The 20972-nt window shown below is 34.3% G+C and overlaps 1 protein-coding gene and 1 long non-coding RNA gene across 18 annotated transcripts in view; one reads left to right on the plus strand and one right to left on the minus strand.

The window, feature by feature from the left end:
- Positions 1 to 20916, plus strand: part of CDH8 (cadherin 8) — a 143889-nt gene extending 122973 nt beyond the window's left edge. For 2 of the 10 annotated variants that reach the window (XM_015292513.4, XM_040707136.2), the window contains exons 2-4: positions 1295 to 1419; positions 17363 to 17614; positions 18706 to 20916. In XM_015292513.4, the coding sequence (XP_015147999.1) occupies positions 1389 to 1419; positions 17363 to 17614; positions 18706 to 19199 (777 nt within the window). In that variant the 5' untranslated portion in view covers positions 1295 to 1388 and the 3' untranslated portion in view covers positions 19200 to 20916. Of the gene's footprint in view, positions 1 to 1150; positions 1420 to 1991; positions 2128 to 17362; positions 17615 to 18705 lie in introns of those variants that run through there. The other 8 variants (XM_040707132.2, XM_040707133.2, XM_025154215.3 and 5 more) reach the window with 7 other exon arrangements.
- The window catches only part of LOC112533264, a 102196-nt gene that overhangs the window by 56781 nt on the left and 24443 nt on the right, over positions 1 to 20972 (minus strand). Inside the window, exon 3 of one of the 8 annotated variants that reach the window (XR_003077217.3) lies at positions 7990 to 9093. The exons of the other annotated variants lie outside the window; for them this stretch is intronic. This is a non-coding gene — a long non-coding RNA (uncharacterized LOC112533264). Of the gene's footprint in view, positions 1 to 7989; positions 9094 to 20972 lie in introns of those variants that run through there. 8 annotated transcript variants of the gene reach the window in all.

Consider the following 20972-nt stretch of genomic DNA (forward strand, 5'->3'; position numbering starts at 1 on the left):
GCTTCCAATCCATTAATGTTCATGAAGTGATATTCAGCCAGTGCAAATGCTTTTCCTAGAGCAGATGGTTGTGCCTTAGATAGTAAGATTTGGGTCCCTGAAATAACTTGTTTTTACAACAGAGGAAATGCAGTTCCATATTTCTAAACTTTAGATTCCTTCATTCTTAGACAATTGGCTAGATTGAAACTGCTTTGGATCAGAAAATATGTTAAGTCATTCTTTGTAGGAAAATAATTAATTTTCTTATTTACATATCTTACAGAATTCTAAGTTGTAATGTCAACTTGTAAAGTAGTAGACTAACGAAGTAGTCTAATGACTGAAAAAGATGAGCCCTTTCTGCTAACGATAAAGTGATAAGTGATACCAGGTGGATTGCAGTACTAGAAATCTTTAAAGTGTTCTAAAAGTGCTAGAAGACTGGCAGAATTTTGAGTTAATTATAGTATTACCATGGGACTCCAATGCATTCCAGTAGCACTCAGAAGTTCTGTCTTCCCAGATAGTGAATGCATTCCCATTACCATTGTATGATTTCATATTCCTGTTGAAGTAATATATTCAACTCCTTTCAACTATACCATTTTGCAGTCCTAGCAAGGTTATGTTTTCCATGGTGGGGCACTGTTCGTCCCATCTAGTCTAAGAATGCCAGTGAAAATATTCTCAGTATATATCTTTCATAGCTAATAGCTTTCTGCTTCCTTTTCCCTTTCTTTCTTTACTATCATCACTATTGACTGTGTTCTGTTGTTCTCTGATGTTCTGTTTTCCCTTGATGTTGACTATCAATTGAGTGCTATTTGAAACAACTTTGCTGGCATTGAAGGATGTGATGTTATTTTCTGAAGTGAAGATTCCATTAATGTGGATGGGAAACCAGCATTTTTCTACTCCAGTTCTTTTTGTACCACTTCCTTCACTGACACCTGCTTCTGCTGTCTTTCCCATCTTTCTTCTTGCATGCAGATCACTGCTCTTTATGGACTCCAGTCTAATTAGAAGCACAGAGCAAGTGAAGACTAAGTGCAGTTCCTCTGCAAACATACTTTTTAGCCTTATCCAGATGATTTACACCTTCTTACAATGGTTATGTGCTTTTCACCACTTTGATATGCTAAAAAAGAGGTGAACTCTTCTTAGTGCACATAGCTACTCTAGCTGAATGTGTATGTCAGAAAAATAGAATCAGCTCCTCAAAGGCTAACTCAGCTACCAGCTTCCTCCACGCTTTGACCATTCTGCCTATTCTGTCCATCTGAAACCTTATTCACTCCTCTCCTGTATTCAGGATGCAGGGCTCCAGACAGACAGATTCCCTCTCTCCTCCGCCCTAAGCCAGAAGTGATCCACCAAGTCTTCATTCGACTGGAAAGGCCAACCTGATGAATGAACCAGCAAGGAGGGGGCCATCTGGTAAGCCAATTGTCCACTTTTAGGCATCTTTAGGCTCTTCCTCAGCTCTTCTGTGTTCCCCAGCACATCTGTACTTTCACAGTATTGTTGCTGGCAATGCATTTCTCTTGGAGCAGTTCTGTTCCTAATGCTGTTTAACTTTTCAGTGCTGTTTTAGTTTATCTCTGATGACAACTTCTTTCCAACCCTCACAACTGTAAACTTTTCTACAACTAGAGAAGAGTTATATATACAGAGTGGAAAATAAGACTCATTTCCACAGCATCGTATCCTTGCAGAAAAGACAATGATCCTATGAATTAATCACAATTAGGTTGATATTTTGGTACATTTGTGTAAACATGACCCAGTTCAAGCAACAGAAAATGTGAGTGATGAAACATACCATTACATATACACCACCGAAGAGACTTTTACTTCACTTATTTGTATTTTATTATTTGGGCTGCTACCAACATAATGTTTCAAAGGCATCAATTATGTTTCATTTTTTAAATCAAACTAATTAAGAACCAGATGTAATCTGAATGAAAAAGATCTGAGGTCAGTGTTGTGCACCATATGTTTGACAGTGCTTACTCATGATGAGGAGATGGATTGGACAGCTGTGAATTTTCCTGCTGTAGGAGTTTCATCATGCCCAGGAGGTGTCACATACTTAACTTTTTTGAGTTTATTTCTTTAATTTCACAACAAAAGTAAAGGAAGGTAAGCAACGCTTACATTACTTTAAAAAAAAGCAAGTAAATGATAAAAAGTTATGAAAGCAAAAGAGAAGAAAAGTTTTTGGTCACAAAATTAGCACAAAAATCAAACTATTCTAGTAATGATTATGTAGAACATGGATGAAAGAAATAATAGAGATAAGAACAAATCAAATCTTCAGTATGACAATTTCAGCAACATAGTGGAGAAAATAATAGTAATAATAGAGTACCTCAAGACTGCAATACTTAGCAGAAAGAAAGGCCTTGTCCTACAAAACTTCTAAGCTAGGAGTTATCAAGACAACAGCAAGATTCACAGTACCAGCTCTCTGGAATTTTTAAAGGCTCCTGTAAAATATAACTCCATGAAACTGAAAAACAACCATGACCAGTTGCAGTCTAGGACTTTAAAGATATTCCATAGCAGTATTTACTACTTCTCTTATCTACATCAACTTTTAAAATCACCAATCTCTAGTCAGATATGGCACCAAACACATCGATTTTGTGACATATTTTTGCATATCAAAATGAAATTTTCTTTCTCTTCCTTCTTGCTTCTCAATTCATTGCTTTATTATAAATGTTAAATTTATTTATTTTCCTTAAACAAGCAAACAAAACAGAACAAAGATTTATGCATGTAGAAGCTGGAAAACAAATTCCAGTCTTTTTAATGTGATAATATGTGTTTGGACAGATTGTTTTCAATGTCTACAGCAGTTACATAGCTCCTTGCATTTCACAGGTGTTCTAACTGTGATTATATATGCAGATTAGTAAGCTTAGTATTATCTCATATTCAAAAATGTTCTAACATACATGTTGCTTTAATGTTAGGAGAATTAACCAAATTGTTGTCCTATATGGGCAGGCAGATCAATTTTCATGAATGTGTAGGTCTTAATCAAGTGAGAGTGAGAGAAGTCTGCATAATTGTTCATCGCCATCATTTGTCATGTTACTAGGTTCTCTGAATGATATAAGTATTTCTTCTCCTACCTGACAGTTTGCATTGAGAATATAAGGTTCTTATAAAACAGAAATATCTTTCTCACCAAAATAAATCATAGGATCTGTTGAGAAGAATTTTTTAAAATCTCTAAAATGAATTGTGTCATTTAGAACTCAGACTATGCAGGTGCAATCCCCTCCACCATTCCTTGTACATTTTTTCTTGGTTGTTTGTGTTTTATCGTTGTTTTATTATTGTGTATAGAATATTTGGAGAGAAGTTTATACAATTTTAATCAATGGTCTTCTGCCAAAGTAGCACTTCTGCTTTTGTAGATAGATCTCAATCTTCCACGTTTTTTGCAGGAAATACCTCCTGCAGTGCAAATCGGTTTAATTCACTGTGTAGGAGAAATGGTGTCCTAGAGCTGAGGTTTCTGGTAGGACATGAACCTACCCTTTCAGCATCTTAGTATCTTAATATATTTGCCATCTTAACAATATAACCTTGTTATCTTAACAGTCCTCCTTAGCTTTAAGTTCACTGTTATGTTTTGTTTTGTTCTGTTTTGAATATATGCATTTTCTCTCTAAGTAGCTTATTGGTAATGATAGTACAAAACCATATTCTTCCTGATTTTGCACCTCATAAATTTATTGGTTGCTCACATTATGGCATACTTTGTTCTGTCATGCTCTAATACATGCTGTTCAGGAGAAAATGCAATTAATTTATTATTTACTTTAATTGAATATTTATCCTGTTGATTAATTAGAAAGTTTCAGCTATAGTAAAGATTAAAAAAACACCCACTCTTACACTACAGCAGGAATCTAAAAAGGCTAAAAATTAAAACAACGTAAGAAAAAAACATCACCTGTTAACTATTAAAGATTTCCACTAATTAGTGAAATTATCATTTTATAAAACTGAATTTTAATAAACCCACCATACAGAAAATATAAAGCATGCAGACTATTTGCACATGGTTCCTCCATTAAGATAAAAGGTACTCATTTTTCACACTTAGCCTAAAGGATTGTCTAGATAAACTGCTGCAAAACAGTTTAATGCGAATTAAAAGAAATAAGAATATGTTCCAGTTTGCATCCCATATTGAACCAATTATGCAAGTGGTGTATAAGAGGGAAGGAATTATTGGAATTATAGTCATTCTTCATTGGAGGTGACTATTATGTTTATTATTATTTGAACTCTGTGTCTGTGCATTCTCCTGAGGTTGTCTGCTATAGTCACATTTATTCCATACCCTTTCATTTCACCGTCACTACCTTAAAGATGACTATTTAGCAAAGGGCTGTATTTCCCTAGCAAGAGAAAACATAGCAGTGACTTTAAGGAATAAGGGAGACAAAGCCCCCTTTGTTTTTTTAGGTTCTTGTATTTGTTTTTCTTTTTTCTTTCTGTACCACTTATAATATTTTTCCATCAACTTATGATTTTTTAGTTTGTATAGGTGCTCTTGTTGTAAAATGAGTCATATTGTTGGTCTTCATTTAATACTGTCTAATTAGGGTGTATTCTGGTAGAAAGGAGGTAGGGGATTTGATGTTCCTGATTGCTAAGATCGTACATTCTGTACCAAATACATAAAGTAAATGAAAAAAAGAAAGTTGACTTCTCTAGTTTAGGGAGAGAAAGTAGCTAAAGTGATAAGACGTGCATACTTGATAATCAGTGTTGACTACAGGGATTGAAGATGGGCCCTAGTTTGAAGTGAGGTAATAAGGCAGCTTATTAAGGAGAGATATATAGAAGAACTTCAAGAAAAGCTCCAACTTCTGCTTGGTAGTGTTGGGGTGGAAGAGCTAGTGGGATCCTTGGAAGGTAGCATGAATGGATATGTAGCCAGACTAACGTGAATCAGCTGAGCAGTGATAGCTGTCTGCCCATATTAAGATAGGAAAGTCAGATCACTTAGCTTCATCTAACCTCTAATTGTGGGCTCAGGTAAATAAACTTCACTGTTGCTGTATGTTGAGGGCTTTGCTGTGGAGTAACTCTTATACTACAGTAATTTCTTCATACATTTGAGTCTATAATAAGAAATAAAGTATTATGTGTAGTTATGAATGGTGTTAGGCAATGCAGTCATAAACCTTAAAAAGGAACATTGGTAATAATCACAGAATGTTGATGCAAGTACTGTGCTTGTACTCCATAGGCTATCAGCCTAGTTATACCTAGTTATATAATCTCTGTGTTTGTCATTGTGCCATGCATACAGTACAGATGTTCTTTTAAAATGTTTTTCTGATACTCACGTATGACATAAACGGCACCTATTAGCTGCTCCCTATAGATCACTAAGGAAGGAGATTTTCAAAAGTGAGCGACGGTGTCTTTTTTTTTTCTTTTTCTTTTTTTTTCTGAATCTCCCGGTTTGAAAACATGTAAAAGTGATTCTATAGCTCAAGCAGGGAAATGGTAGGGACCGGCCTGAAAACCTGGGATACTAAATTCAGAGGAAGGTAGTTTAAACTCAGTTCTACACCATATGTCACCTTTTACATTGTCTTTATCTATCCCACAGCTTCTGTCTTTGTGTAACCATTTTCTATTTTTAAGTAGAAAAATAATATCTTATATTTCCTTTGTTTTGTTCTTGTCTAGCACACAGATGTATTTGCTAAAAACTTTGTAGAATTTAAGAACAATCTGTCTACCAGAGCCACTTACTTCAAAACTTTGTATAAAGAATGTGTCTTCTTCTAGACTTAATTTCATTTTTATCTATTTCTTCTCTTCTCTTCTCTTCTCTTCTCTTCTCTTCTCTTCTCTTCTCTTCTCTTCTCTTCTCTTCTCTTCTCTTCTCTTCTCTTCTCTTCTCTTCTCTTTTTTTTTTTTTCACAGTAAGGAAATGCATCTTTCTCAAAGTATCTGTTGTTTTTTCTGCTCTCCATTTGCACTGCAGCAGTCTTCTTTCATGATCATAAGTGGTTTTGGTATACTAAGATGTATTCTCCTTTGCAGTGGAATTGCCCGGTTTCTTGTGATGCTATTACATGACCCTGCTTCATATTTTTACTGCAGCTCTTGCCTATACACTTAATTCGTGCTTTGACAGACTCTTCATCATGAATTAGAAGACAACAGGAAACAATTTCTCTGTGATATACAAGTTTTTCTCTTTGCATGGAGATGTATTACAGATTTTTCCCTTCTAAATCCTCAGATTCATATGAAGAAAATGATTTAACAATTATTTTTTTCTGTTTTGTTGCATGAATATTTCAACTGTGACTTCTTTACTATTTGCAGAATCTCCATCATTGGAGATACTAAAAGGCATGTGGACACACTCCTGCTGTAGATGCCCTGCTTGAACACTCTGATTCTGTGAAAATTCTAGATCTTATGGACTAATTATATAAATTAGCTTGCAGATCTGTAATATTTATCAGTGTAAGCACTGAGTTTGTATTAACTCTATGGCTGTGATGTAAAATTCAAATGCTGGCATCTTTTCTCTGGCTTCTTCTTCTTTCTTAGCTATGGTGTCGCAATGTTTATAGCATGTATGTAAAGTTAGGGTCTTACAGTAGGTATGGGTCTTGAAAATTAATGACATGCCCATATGCTACTGTGGACCTCATTCATCTGTGTATACTAGCTTGGAGTTTCCAGCTATGTCAGGTTTTCTGTACATAATGCTTACACGGTGCAGAAGTGTTCCTGAGAACTTCTGGAATGTTTTGTTTGGAAATTTAATACCATATATTCCACTCTACATGCAGGAATTTTTTTTTCCACTTACTGAAATTTCTTATCTAGATGTATCTTACCGTGTCCAGTATTTCAACTGAACATCAATCTTCACCGTAGGAGACATGTCCTCATTGAGAGGTGTGCACATAATAAGATATTGTAGATGCTTTAGGTGTAAGACAGGAGTATAAATTACTGCTATTAATGTTATGATGATAAAAAATTGTTATTGTTATATGTAATCTGCATATAAGACTGTCTTCAAAAACTCATTAGCAGTCTGCCTGTGTGCCCAGGGGCAATCTTCTACCATAGCATTTAAGTCTTTCAAATTACAGAAAGCTAATGTAACTCTTGATGACATTTACAAAAACATATTATAGTACTTCTTTCAGTCCTCTCACAGAAATTTTTCTCAGTGAAGTTAGAGGGAGTTCTGTGTGTACAGAAACTGCAGGGCCTGGCACTTTTTAAAATCAAAGCCACGCTTTTTTTCTTAAGCCACTCCACTTGAAGAAAATGTTAAGTAAAATTTTTTTTAATCTATTTTTTGATTTAAAGTACTTAGCCAATGGAAGTTGTATTTAACTTTCAGTGCTCTTTGGCAGAGAGTACACATTCTAGATTTCTTCTCATAGCAAGTTGTTATGTCAGAGTTATGAACACTAGAAAATTGGCATTTGGTAATGGAGATGCTGACAAGACCTTTATTACACCAGTACCAGTAGGCAGCATTCCTGTAAATGATTACGTTTGTTTGATTTGGGTTTTTTTGAGTGTTTCTTTTTTTCCTAACAAACCCTGGATTGCTTTATGTCACTGTTTTTCAAAGTGAGCATTATTTAAAAGAATAATAATTTTTTAAAAAAAGTAATAATAATTATAATGACACACACACACACACACAAAAAAAAAAAACCAAAAAAAAAACACATCATAATGGAAGTACATTGGTATGGCCTGAATATATGTCTGTATGTCTATAACTAGTGACAAAGCTCTAGGTTGATAGGTCTGATTCCAGATTCAGTTTTAAAAGAGTGCTAAATGATCTACCAGTGAATTAGTCTAAATTCTTGTGGTGTGCATATGCACATTATGGCATGAAGAATTGCATGTTAATTTACTCAGTGGGAAACTAATTCATTTAAATGCCAAAAAAATATCACATTTTAAAACCAGAGATATTCCTACTTTTATTACCTTCTTTTTAATGTTATATTCATAGTTTAAAGTCCAGAAAGGAATTCACTTCAAACATCTGTGATTGTATTAATTTTCTTGAAAACTCTGAACTTTTATCACTGAAGTGAGAATTGAGGAAGGTGAGGAACATAGGATCCTTGAAACTCTTCCATCAGCTACCAAAAGTAGAATAAATTTCACTGAATCTCCTTGAGATATATCATTAGACATAATAGATCTCCAAGACAATATAATGTGTAAAAGTGTAAATCTTTGTGACCTAAGGGGCTTAAATATCTGTCTTTCATTTGTTTCTTTCACCTCCTAGATTGCACTTGTATGTATGCAGTTATAGAAAGAATAAGAATCTATTATCTCCAAAGAGAAATACAGATGGCAGATCCTAGGAATGTTTTGGCTCTATTTATCTTCTAAGTATCCTACCGGAATCTGGTAAAACAATAAAAAAAAAAGTTCTTGGTTTAAATAGAAAACATTGCCATTATTCTATCAAAGCATCACAATACACAGTATTACTTTCTGAAACTTTTTGGTTAAAATAACAGGATAATAGAATTAACTAGAATATGTAGATTTCAAAAATGATCCACCAGTCTATGTAAATGGCTGTGTTAATAATGTATTTTTAATGCTAAGCACATTTGACAGCCATTTCATCTCTCTTTCTAAACTGGAACTTGGCAACCTGCAGTAATTCTTATACTTTACAGATGTAACATTCAATGCACATGCCATGTAGTGATGTGATCCGAATAAAGTAAAGCATGTCAAAGCAATGTGATTATTAGTAAACAAGTTTGTGGCTGACTTGTTGAATACAGAACAGAAAAATGAGAGGCAAAAGCCAGTGCTGTTTTAGCATATCTTGCATCTTCACTGGCCTGAATTTTCTTCAGATTATGGAAGTGTCAATCATAACTGGCACAATGGAACTTGGAAGAGATAAATAGGCATAAAATCAGAGTGGATGAGATTGAAATCGTGGCTGCTGAGTAAAGTTCAGTGAGAACTTTGGTAGCTGAATAGGTTGAACAGACCCAGAGCCCAATGTTTCCTTTTCTGACTTGCCATTATTACCTGTAAATTAAAAGAGAGAGAGAAAAAAAGTATTTCATGCTAATTATTTCCCTTCCCTGTTAATAATAAAACTAATGTTATTTCACACCATGCATGCCTCAACACGATTATTTCAGCAACTGGGATTTTCTTTCCTTCAGTGGGTTAAAAAAAAACTAAGTACAAAAATACAGTGGTTACTGTTAGACTGCAAGTGACCATATAGATATGTTTGATTATAGCTCTGCTGTACTAAAGGTCAAAGGAAAGTTTTAGAATACTTAAGAGACAATTATCTAAAGTTCAGACTTTTCCAAAGGAATAGAACTAGAAATTATACAGACCATTATCTAAAGTTCACATTTTTCAAAGGAAGCAGGTAGGAGGAAATGCCTATGCCATTCCTTTGCTATTATATGTCTGGTTTTGTGTTTGTTTTTTAATTCTGTCAAGAATTTATTTACTTCACGTTCTGCATGGCATTAGTTTTAACATGATTATTCCCCTTTCAAGAAATTTTAACGTAACAATGTATCCTTGTACATGATTAAATATTATTTTGCTCATGATTCTAAATTCTCAGCAGCACTTTTTATTTCTGCAAAGGAAATGTGCTTGGTTGCTTTATTCACTAGTAGATCCACCAGTTCAATTCTGGCATAAGCTATCATTACTTCAATCATTTGCTAAAGAAAAAAATCAAAATACAAAATACATTAAATTTCAGATTCTTAACCTCATCAATATATTTTCTCCTATGTAATACTTTTGTTTTTTGTGTTCTTATTCATGTCTTCAATGAGTATAGAAAGCCTAGGTATCTAGAAAAATAGTTTATTAAGATGCTTGATAGTATGTTGTAGGCATGTTTTGTGAATTGTCACTATGTATCAGTATGGTGCAGCCAAGAGAGTTTGATCAGCAAAAAAGGCTTTTTACTTTCTAACCTGACATCTGCAATCAAACATGATAGCAGTCATCAATCTAGTTTTTGGAAGACATCACAGGTTTTTGACATTTACAAAAAGTATGTCAGTTTGAACAATATCCTCTTATTATTATTTTGAGATACTCTCTGCTCAAGGAAGATAATCCAGCACATATGTAAAATTACACATGACAGTTGTGAACATAAGTTCTCATAGAAATGTATTTTGTGACCATATATACCAATGTTGAAATATACTGTATTTAATCATGAAACAAAATTGTTATACTAATGAACAAATAATGTTTTCTTCACCTACTGAAGATTGGTAACCTTGCAACAAGCAAACTTAGAATCGCTCCCTTTTAAAAAGATATTCTTTTAGCACGTTACAACCAAAGACAGAAACACAGTAAGTCCTGTCTTCCATAAACACAGTTGTGTCTTCCAAAACACATTAACAGCATTATTTTGGAAGCAAGTTACTGATGTTTCTAACCTGTACTCTAGCATAGTGTGAAAAATACAGATCAGTTTTCAGCACAGTTTCAGCACAGTTTTCACACACATCTTATGAATATAGATCATAGAATGGTTTGGATTGAAAGGAAGCCTTAAAGACCATCTAGTCCAGTCCAGGAGCACATCTTTCACTAGATCAAGATACTCAAACCCCTGTCCAGCCCGAGTTTGAACACTTACAATGATGGGGCATCCACAACTGTTCTGGGAGACCTGTTCCAGTGTCTATCCACTTTCATCATGAAAAATTTCCTGCTGATAGTGAATCTACACTGAACATTTTAAAACCATTGCCCCCTTTTCTAGTTACCATAAGCCTTTCAGCGTCTTTCTCTCAAGTGCAGTGTATGTATACAAAGGCCACACTACAGCTTCCCCACAGCTTTCTTTTCTCCATGATATACAATTGACGCTTTGTGTTGCCTCCTCTGTTTTTGTGCTAAATCAGCAGGTACTGAATATTCTTTCACATTACTCTTGTTATTGCCAGAATAAAGACAAATTCTGGACAGTTTATGGAAAGAAATCACATGGAGGAGTGTGATCAGTGAATCGCTGCTGTTGCATTCATTGGTTTTGTTTCTGCCATTCTAGTCTAACTGTGTTTTATCTGTAAATCCTTTCATAGAAAGTACGCATTATTAATAAAATATACAAAAGAGTAACAATTAAGCTGCAGCTCATGGAAAGTATATAGTCTTTTTGAGAGACATCTGTGTCTTTGGACAACTTTATTAGTTCCCAGTCTCTAAAATGAGGATTGAAATCCTTCCTATATGCCACCTTTTCTTTGTCTTTAGGTTTGAATTTTAAAGAAAAACAGAAATACCAATATTACTACAGATCTTTTGAAAATCTGTGTTTAATATTGTGAGATCTGCAGTAATGTACAGTAAGTACTACAGGAGGCATGTACATGAGTTAATAATTATGCAAAGAGCTGAATGTTCTTGTCTGGTGCATTTGCAGTTGGCTGCTAAATATTATTTAACAAACATTTCATAGAATTAGGTAAGTTCTGGTTTCTCTGCATGTACTTCAGGAGTATCTAGTGAAGCCTTTATGATAATAAGTGAATCCCTCTGTTATTTCAAGTTTTTCTATGAGAATGGATGTCATTTGTGAACTGAGAAATGAAATGAATGAGCTTCTTTTTTTCATTAGAGGAAGCAGGAAGTATCATAATAAGGATATTCTTTCCGCTCTTCTATCTTTGCCAAATCACCCTCTGCTTTTAGACTAAAGATGTATGCAAAACCCCCTTAAGATAATGATTTCAGAAAATAGTTTTGAAGATCTAATAAACATAAAGAAACACATATATTTGCTTCTGGAGTATGTAGCTATAAAGTTTCCAATTACGAATTTCTTTCTTTATGTAAATAACATATGCAGCATAGATTTCTACCACAAAGTCCTTAATACCGTTAATGATTTTATCTTTCTGTGGAAATTATAACAAGTAGAGAAAAAGAAAGAAAAATGGCTGTGTAGGTATAAAGTTGCACAGCAGGAAAGTCCACTCATCTCAAAATTATTACAGAGATCATCAGGAAATTAAAGAATTGCAGTAGTGTGTGCAGAGAAAATGACACTTGGATATAAAGTGACTGCTTCTGTTTTTTTTGTTGTTGTTTTTTGTTTGTGTGTGTGTGTGTGTGTGTTTGTTCTACCGTTTTATTATCTGACTTGAACTTGCAACATATGTGTCTTGTGCAAAGTAGGAGATGAAAAAGGTGACTCCTGACTGTTAATTTCACATCAGGCTTGGTGTCAATGCCATTAGAGTCACTCATGTCAGAAAAATACAAAAGTTGCTTTGTACTAAAATTATTACATTTACTTTCAAAATATTTCATCCAAAAACCTCAAAAGAGATCAGGGGTTCTTGAGAACAGTTGGAAATCTGCATTAAGCACATGGCCCTGTTTTAAGTATGGCCTCAGTTATGCTTATTGAAACCCCTTTTATCTAGAAATCACACTGGGCATCTTCTGAAGACCTACCATTCTGTCACGCTTTGTTTCAGCTGTGACAGAGATATTCCCACAGCAGTCTATTTAATGGTTGTTTCACAAATCTGCTTTTAGGCAAATCTAGAGAAAACTGAAATGTATTCATTGAACTTGGTTTTAAACCAAGATTTGGGGAAAACTGTAAGGTGTGGCTAGTAACTTTATGCAGTTAGTTACTTTATTATAGAACTGGAATAAATAGCAGTGCCTGACTCTCTGACCCTCTAGTTCCTCATAAATTCTTTACTTCCTTCCCTTCTGATCAAAGTACACCTTGATAAAAAATTCTACCTCCTAAATGTTTCTTTGTTTAATACTATGGAAAATGATTCAGACATTCAGAAATCAGCAAAACACTTCAAAACACAACAAAATATTTCAGATGTTAGTCTACGTCAAATAAAGGAAACAATGTGAAATTAGTTGAATGAATTATTACACCAAAGTCATTCTCTGAGAGAAGTAGCTTACGGTATGATCCACAGATATTGTGATGTCCTAGACATATCTTTTGTATTAACTGTAAAATTTGGAAACTGAGAGTTATCTAAATAACTGATTTGATTTTAAGTTTAAATAACATGGTAAAAATTAGCGGCAGATCAAAGTTGTAGTTATGTATTTTTGGACATGTGTTTTATGTGACCTCATGCTGATGGAAAAAAATTGTGATGAGTTAAGAAAATTATTAAGATCACTTAACTTGCACTATCCTTTAAGCTTGCAAGATGAAATATAGGTACTAGTCCTTGCTGTGTATTTGGTGCATGATCAATGAAATGGAATTTAATAGGACTCTGGCATTTCAATCAAGTTCTTCAGTCCTTTCCCTTATGGAAGAGTAGAGCATTTAGGGAGTTCGCTTTGATACTGAGAATGTCAAAGAACTTTCTGAATATGCCTGACTGTCAGTAAGGACTTAATGTCTCACTCTACCTGTGGCAGGTTACATCAGAACTTTATTAATAGAGAGGGTTGAGGTTTTTTGCCTATGTGTAATTTTCCCTGCTTTGTTAAAAGTAACATGAATAAATAAGTAACCTGAACAGCACTACAATGAAGGATCAGCAGGTTAATTGGAAAGATGAGTGGAAAGTGATCGTCCCCTCTCCTGCTGAGAACCTGCTGCCAAGTTAATTCATGCAGCAGTGCTGGAGGTTATTCCTGGAGGAGATTCCTGCTGTTTTCTCAGCTATGGGTAAGGAGAATGTCCACAGAGAGTAGAAAGCAAATCAGATAAATTGAGTTTATTGCTAATCAGCTGCTAGCATTTATTTGCAAGTTCTGAGAATCAACTAAAAAGTCAATTGGAGAGTCATTGTTCTTCACTCAAGAGTCCTATTTCCAGCAGCATCAAGGGACATTTAGTCTTAGGAGACGGCAGAGAAGGGGAAAACATTTGCTGCTAAACAAAATCATTGGCAAAATTATTTGGTTATTTTTGCTTTTTTGTTTGTTTGGTTGGTTGTTTTATTTTTGTTGTTGTTGTTGTTGTTGTTTTTTCCTGTTGGCTCCTTCTTACTGCTATTGCTTATTTCCTCCCTGGGCAAAACAAATTGTCTAACACAGCAGTTTTTTTCTTCTCTTCTTCTCTAGATATCTTATTATATGATATTAACTATTCAGCCATTATGTCATGTTTTACACTTAAATAATGGGGATAAATGTCCCAGATGTCTTCCTTATCTTTTATCTCATTTCTTCTGAACCGAAATTGATAACCATTACTGGTGCTAGGTAGTTTGTAATACACAGCATAGCTTCACTGGTTGGCAGAAATAGGCACTTTATTTGCTCCATCCCACTTCCATCCTCTTGTTTTTGTGACTTATAATAATCTTCTTTTTCTCATTTTTTTACTCTCTTGTTCTGGCTTACTAAATTTTTCTGAACCAAGCTGAATAGCAGTGAGTGATTCAGAAAGTAAAGTTGTCATCAACAAGAGCAGGGCTTTTTGTCATTTCTCTCTAAACGAGGTGCCATACCTCTTCCACATGTCTGTAAAGGGCAAAGATGCTAGTGTTCAGCCTATCAATCCAGTCCTCTGGCTTGGACAGATAAGAACTATACCAGGCTTATAGGAAGGAAGAAGCTATATTGGTATGGATTTCCAGAACACAAAGTCACTGTGTAATATAACTGTAAAAGTCTTTGGAGTTCTGAATAAATGACTACATATGTGTCAGTATTCCAAGTGGGACTTCTCACAGAGAACTGTAAACTGAGCCTCACACCATTTTTTCTCTTAAAAGGTTAAAGTGAAAGGATTAAGGATGCAACTCATACTGAGATATTTTTAATTTTTCAGGAGACAGTCAAGTAGACAAATTTATTTTTCACTGTTTGAAAATGATACTTGAGTGCTGAGGAGGAAAAGAATGCTATCACGTAAGAGGTGCACATTAGTCACTTATTTTGGTAAAACTGTGCACTGATATTCAGGAAAACATACGTATTTGTTTGTTTGTTTTTTGTTTTTGTTTTTGCTAATGTAATGTAATGCAATGTTCCTTGCATGTCAGTTAGATAGCAAGTATGACACTGAGAGTGGTTTAACTTTCACATGTATGCATTAAATCATTGATGCATTCAGCCAGCAAGAAGGAGTGCAGGTTTTTCTTAATTTTAAAGGTGTGCTAGTTGTTGACTTGAAATATACTTGCCTTTTCCACTTCATCATAGAAGCAGATAAAATAATGGGCTATCATCAAGGAGTTGTGTCCTGTTTGAGTTGTCAGAATCCTTAAGAGCTCATTATCTGAAATTTATCTGTAGTAGAAACATATGCTTCCTTTAATTTTAAAAAGAGCACAAGAAGGGACTGGTCTATTTATTTAGCCCCAGGGTGTTATCAGTTATGATGTGACTGTTTCTAATTGGAATAGATAAAAACTCTGGGTTCCTGGAAAGAAAAGTCTTAAGAATTCTTTTTGTTCTGCAAAGCAATTCTGAAGTGTTCATATGAATACCTCTTTACGAAGTAGTTAATTTATAGGTAGGTCTTCACAGGTTATGTATTCTAAATGCTATGAAGATCTCTGAAACCATTGTATAACCTGTGATGTAAGTTGTAGAAAGAACTTCTCTAGGTTGTATAAATGTGATTGGTAGGTTCTTCCACCAAGGAAAGGAGACAGGAAGACTACAAAATCAAAGACCCTGAACCTCAGATGAAGGCTGTTTAAAATTCAGTTTCATAGTCACTGAGTGAGAAAGCAAGCCTCCTGTGTTCCTTCGTGAGAATCAGCTCCTCCATGTTCTTAAATATCGTATAGTTTTTCTTCATCTTTTGTTTTATGCCAGTAATAAATTAATAGTTATCCACTGACATAGGTTCAACCTGATGCAGGTCCAAACCATGATAATATTTAGTAATCATATTCTAAAACTGCCTTTATTCCTTACTAATATATATCCAAAAGGCATCAAGAATAAAATATTGCATTTAATTTTGTTGTTGTTGTTGTTGGAGGAGGGGAGAGGCTGGAATGTTAAAAATTACTCTACAGTATTAGTTTTGTGAACGTTTTCCCCTTCTTCCTTCTCTGCATCTTTCTTTTGTACTTCATGGACAGCCAGCTCTTGGGAACATACTTGTGTCTTTTATGTTGTGGTAGTGATATATGCTGCACAAATACCATGGGCTGTCAGAAATGTTCCTGGAGATCATAGTGCAAATTAAACATCTCTAAACTATTTCATGTTTCCAAGTGAGTATCTGACCAGTACCAAGATCAAAGTAGATACAAAGCTTTCTTACAGTCACTATATGTACATACAACCACATGTTGTCATGTACTTCAGCTACCTTATTTTTTGATTCAAATTCAAGAAATGTAAATAAATCAGTGGCTTGCATATTTGACATGCTCACTGATCATGGTTTATAACTGAGCATGCTGACACATACATGATCATTGATATTTGAAAGGAATGTGTTGTTAAATTGCTAGAATCTCTAATTACGTAAAGGTACTAGAAGATCTCAGGTACAGAGCCAGGGGTATTATTTACAAACTACACATATGTTAAAAGACTAGTTTAGATTCTTAGTAATATATATGATATAATCTATATGATTACTCTAAGCAAAATCAAATTTCTTGGAATAATTTATTGGAGCAATCAATTGCAATTTTTAGTATTTAAAATAGCATTGAAAGCATCAGAGATACCACGTTTGAATGAAACTGAGAACTGAGTGATTTTGAGAAATTTAACTGTGTAGGAGAAAGAGGATAAAAACACATGCATTATTAATATGTCAAATGTTCAGCTTGATATGCATAGAAAAGGCAAATGTCTGCATTTGCCAGTAAATGGACTGAGTCTTAATACCAACACATCTACAGTCATTGCTTTATTTAACTCTAAGGCTAAACTTAAGTATCTATACAGGCCTCTGTTGGCAGCATGTAAAAAGAAAGTTCAACTTAGTACCTTACTAAAATAGTGTTAAACCATTAAGAAAAAAGAAGACAAGCACATCTAAGTAAAAACAAGCATACACGACTGTGTAACTTAAAAAAATAGTGATGAATAATGATGAAAAGACATCAATAAGGAGGTGCACAGAGAGGAAAGTGAGGGGTTGCCATTAGGTTCATTACTCTTGACACAACAATGCATATACTGTACTCATTTATTTCGGGCATGGCAAGCCAGAAAGGAAGGGGAATGACCACTCTATCACATACTGATGATTTGATGAATATTATAAAATACATATTTGTTTGCGTAGAGGTGTTCATAATGTGTTAGGAAAAAGCAGCGGCTTTAGCAGTTATGCTATGCAGTGAAACAATGCAAATTTTCCCTCTTTCAGATAATACTCTCAGCATTTTGGCAAAGCATAATGGATTCAGTCGGCAGAAACAAGAAGTATACCTACTGCCAATCATAATAAGTGATAGTGGAAATCCTCCCATGAGCAGTACTAGCACTCTTACTATTAGAGTCTGCGGTTGCAGCAGTGACGGTATTGTCCAGTCCTGTAATGTTGAAGCATATGTACTTCCTATTGGACTCAGCATGGGAGCCCTAATTGCAATATTAGCATGCATCATTTTGCTACTAGGTAAGTAAGTATTCATTTCACAACCTGATGTTCAAAATTTTTCTGATTCATAGGCATCTGTAAGCAGATAAGTCACATATAATGACATAGAATCTAATGGAATCTGCAGCAGTACTGAAGGACATTTCAGAAATGTGTGTCTTTTATACTAAGAACTGAAGAAAGGCATACAAAACAAAGTCCCAGATTGAAAGAGTGTTACATATAAAATACATAAAAAATTATGAAACAAAAAAAACAATATAAGTAAAAAAGTGAACAGAGCATATGCTACAGCAAATGGAAAATAGTTTTTTTGTATCTGTAAGAATTGTCTGAGTTTACTCTGGATTGTAATGGCATAAGAGATATTACAGTTTTAAAAGATAAGAAGCACTGTGTATTTTAATTAAATAAAACATGTCTGAGATAGAAAAGTGGAAGCCTGTTTCTGTACTTAGCAGCTTCAGTTTATAACAGAGATTTACATTAGTAACTGAGATTTTAATATTAAACTACAAAACATCAAGTATAACCAATTTAGAGCTTTTTATGCATCTGTCCATGATTCTGGAACTGATGTATCTAAAATCTTTCTTTCTCTCTTGCCGTTTTATTCTCTTTTCAATTATATAAGAAAGGCCAATTTCCTTATGTCATTAGGGCTGTGTTTTCAGAAAAGCACCCTCAAATTCTGAAAAACTTCATCCTAAGTGCAGACCATTGTAGACTAATGTTCACTGAATTATGTTAGTTTGGCTTCACCTAGATCTGTAGCTTTTTTCAAATGGAAAAAAAAAAGGGGGGGGGGGGGAGAAAGCTGTTTACATTTGAGGTTCAAAAGTGGAAATAGGCATTCTCTTATTACTTGTAAAAAATTGAGCATCAAATGTAAATTTGAACTGATAATAAAAAACAGGACCAACCAGTGGTTCTGATCAAATTTTCATCACTTGAGTGGGATTGAATTTATAGGTCTCTCATCTTTTTTCTACCCTTATTACCTTTACTTTCACAAAAAGCAACCTATTATCATCCCTAACTACGCTTAACATGTACTGTTTTGATTTGAATTTTTTTGACCTAATTGGCTTGTGATACTTTCTTTGCAGTCATTGTGGTGCTGTTTGTAACACTAAGAAGACATAAGAATGAGCCCTTAATCATCAAAGATGATGAAGATGTGAGAGAAAATATTATTCGCTATGATGATGAAGGAGGTGGAGAAGAAGATACAGAAGCTTTTGACATTGCAACGTTGCAAAATCCAGATGGAATTAATGGATTTTTGCCTCGTAAGGATATTAAACCTGATCTTCAATTTATGCCCAGGCAGGGTCTTGCACCTGTTCCTAATGGTGTTGATGTTGATGAATTTATTAATGTAAGGCTTCATGAAGCCGATAACGATCCCACAGCTCCACCATATGACTCTATCCAGATTTATGGCTATGAAGGAAGAGGCTCAGCTGCTGGTTCCCTTAGTTCATTGGAGTCCTCTGCATCAGACTCAGATCAGAATTTTGACTACCTCAGTGAATGGGGTCCTCGCTTTAAAAGACTTGGAGAACTTTACTCAGTTGGAGAAAGTGACAAAGAAACTTGACAGTGGATTACAAACTTTTTCACTGTTGACTTAACGATCATGTATTATTCTAGGGCCACTGCTGTTAGTTAAAACTAATGTGGCTTTTTGTTTTAGAGGCAAGTTTAGCGCCAGTCATCTATAAAATCAACTACATTGTAATGTTGAACCAAATAAAAAAGTATATGTTAGGAGGTTAAGTCTTGTGGAGTGTGAAGTAAAGTATGTGGAGTGTCTAGAAGTCTTTGGATATTTGATATTCACTTGACCACTCTGAAGATGGAGATTTAGATCTTTAATTATCTTCAGTGAATTGAAAAGAATGAATTGGTGCTTTCTTAGGAAATGGACTTGCAGGGATTTTGCTGTTGAACAGTAGCTCCTGCCAGTGTATGTAAAGCTAATGGTTTGTTTCTGCATTGCCAACAAAGATCCCAACACAGAAATGTTAAAAGCAATATCTTGGTCTTCTTAGCAATGCTGAATAGAAATAGCATTGTAAATCCTTACTGGCTTCTACTGTGCAGTGACCATACATTGTACATACAGTAATTGTTGGCCACGTAACCACAGACTGAATATCATCTTTAAATATTGTGTCAAGCCTTAAAATATTCACATGTTCTTAATCCATTCCAGTTATGGGTAACAAATCCTACTCATGTGCAAAGATTCGGATGCAGGGGTCCAAAACCTTGCTTTACAAAAAGATCTTTTTTCTAAATGAAGGGTCAATCTGGTACTTCTGAAAGGAAAGAAAAAACAGTGAAAGGGGATGGACATATATGAAAGAATTACTGATTTTATTGCTAAAGATCAGATTTATTTGTTTAATCTTTGAAATAAATATTTTATTGGTGTCCATTACTGCTTTTATTTATGAAGATTGATAATCTATAGAATAAGATTATAAAGAAAACTAAATTATATCATTTAGATTTTTTTCTATATATAATGTTTAATACATGTACATTTTGAAAAGAAAAATGACAAATTGTTGTAGGTTAAAGCAGTAACCTCTCCATTTGCAGTAGCAGAATTTTAAGAGATTGATGGCAGGAATAAAACTTTCCCAGAAAAAAAACTTTTGACAGTTTTGTATCTTCTTCATAAATCTAATACCTGGTGTTTTTAATACAAGCACAAACAGCTGGAAGTAAACTGGTTCATGTGAATATTTAAACTATAGACTTTTAGAAATCCACACATAACACAGTACAGTAAAAAAAAAAAAAAAACATGCTTATAGTTCTCCACTGTATTAGAGCAGGAACCAGTGTGTACATAATTTTACTGCTTATGTTATTAGCATTTCTTTTCTATAATATTCATAGTGATGCACCAGGGCTCTTGCACACAGAGAAAGAACAGCACTAGAAGTTGCAAGCATACTCAATTTGTAATGCAAACTTGCCATTTAGAAGTAGCAATTGTATAATAAAACTATGTATTACATGCAAATCATTTTAATTTTCTACTTTGTTTTGATGCTATATTATTGTTTGTTTATTTACTCCATGTATTGTATTCAGAGAAACTCCTGTATTGTTTCCTACTTTGTGAAATATATTTTTATAAATACTTTTCTTGTTATTGCTTTTCTTTCAGTTTTACCTGTACACTGCAGAAAGGAATCTGCTTGAATAACTTCATAGTCTGTGGAGGAATGTAGTTTCTCCAAAATAATTTATTTATTAGGTGAATACAGTCAAAATAAAAAGGAGAATGTTTGAAGCAATTTTTGACAGTGTTTGGAAAATTAGATATGCAGCAGACTGTGACCACAGGAGTTAT

Source organism: Gallus gallus, chromosome 11, assembly GCF_016699485.2.
Source record: "Gallus gallus isolate bGalGal1 chromosome 11, bGalGal1.mat.broiler.GRCg7b, whole genome shotgun sequence".
In the NCBI taxonomy this organism is placed as follows: Eukaryota; Metazoa; Chordata; class Aves; order Galliformes; family Phasianidae; genus Gallus; species Gallus gallus.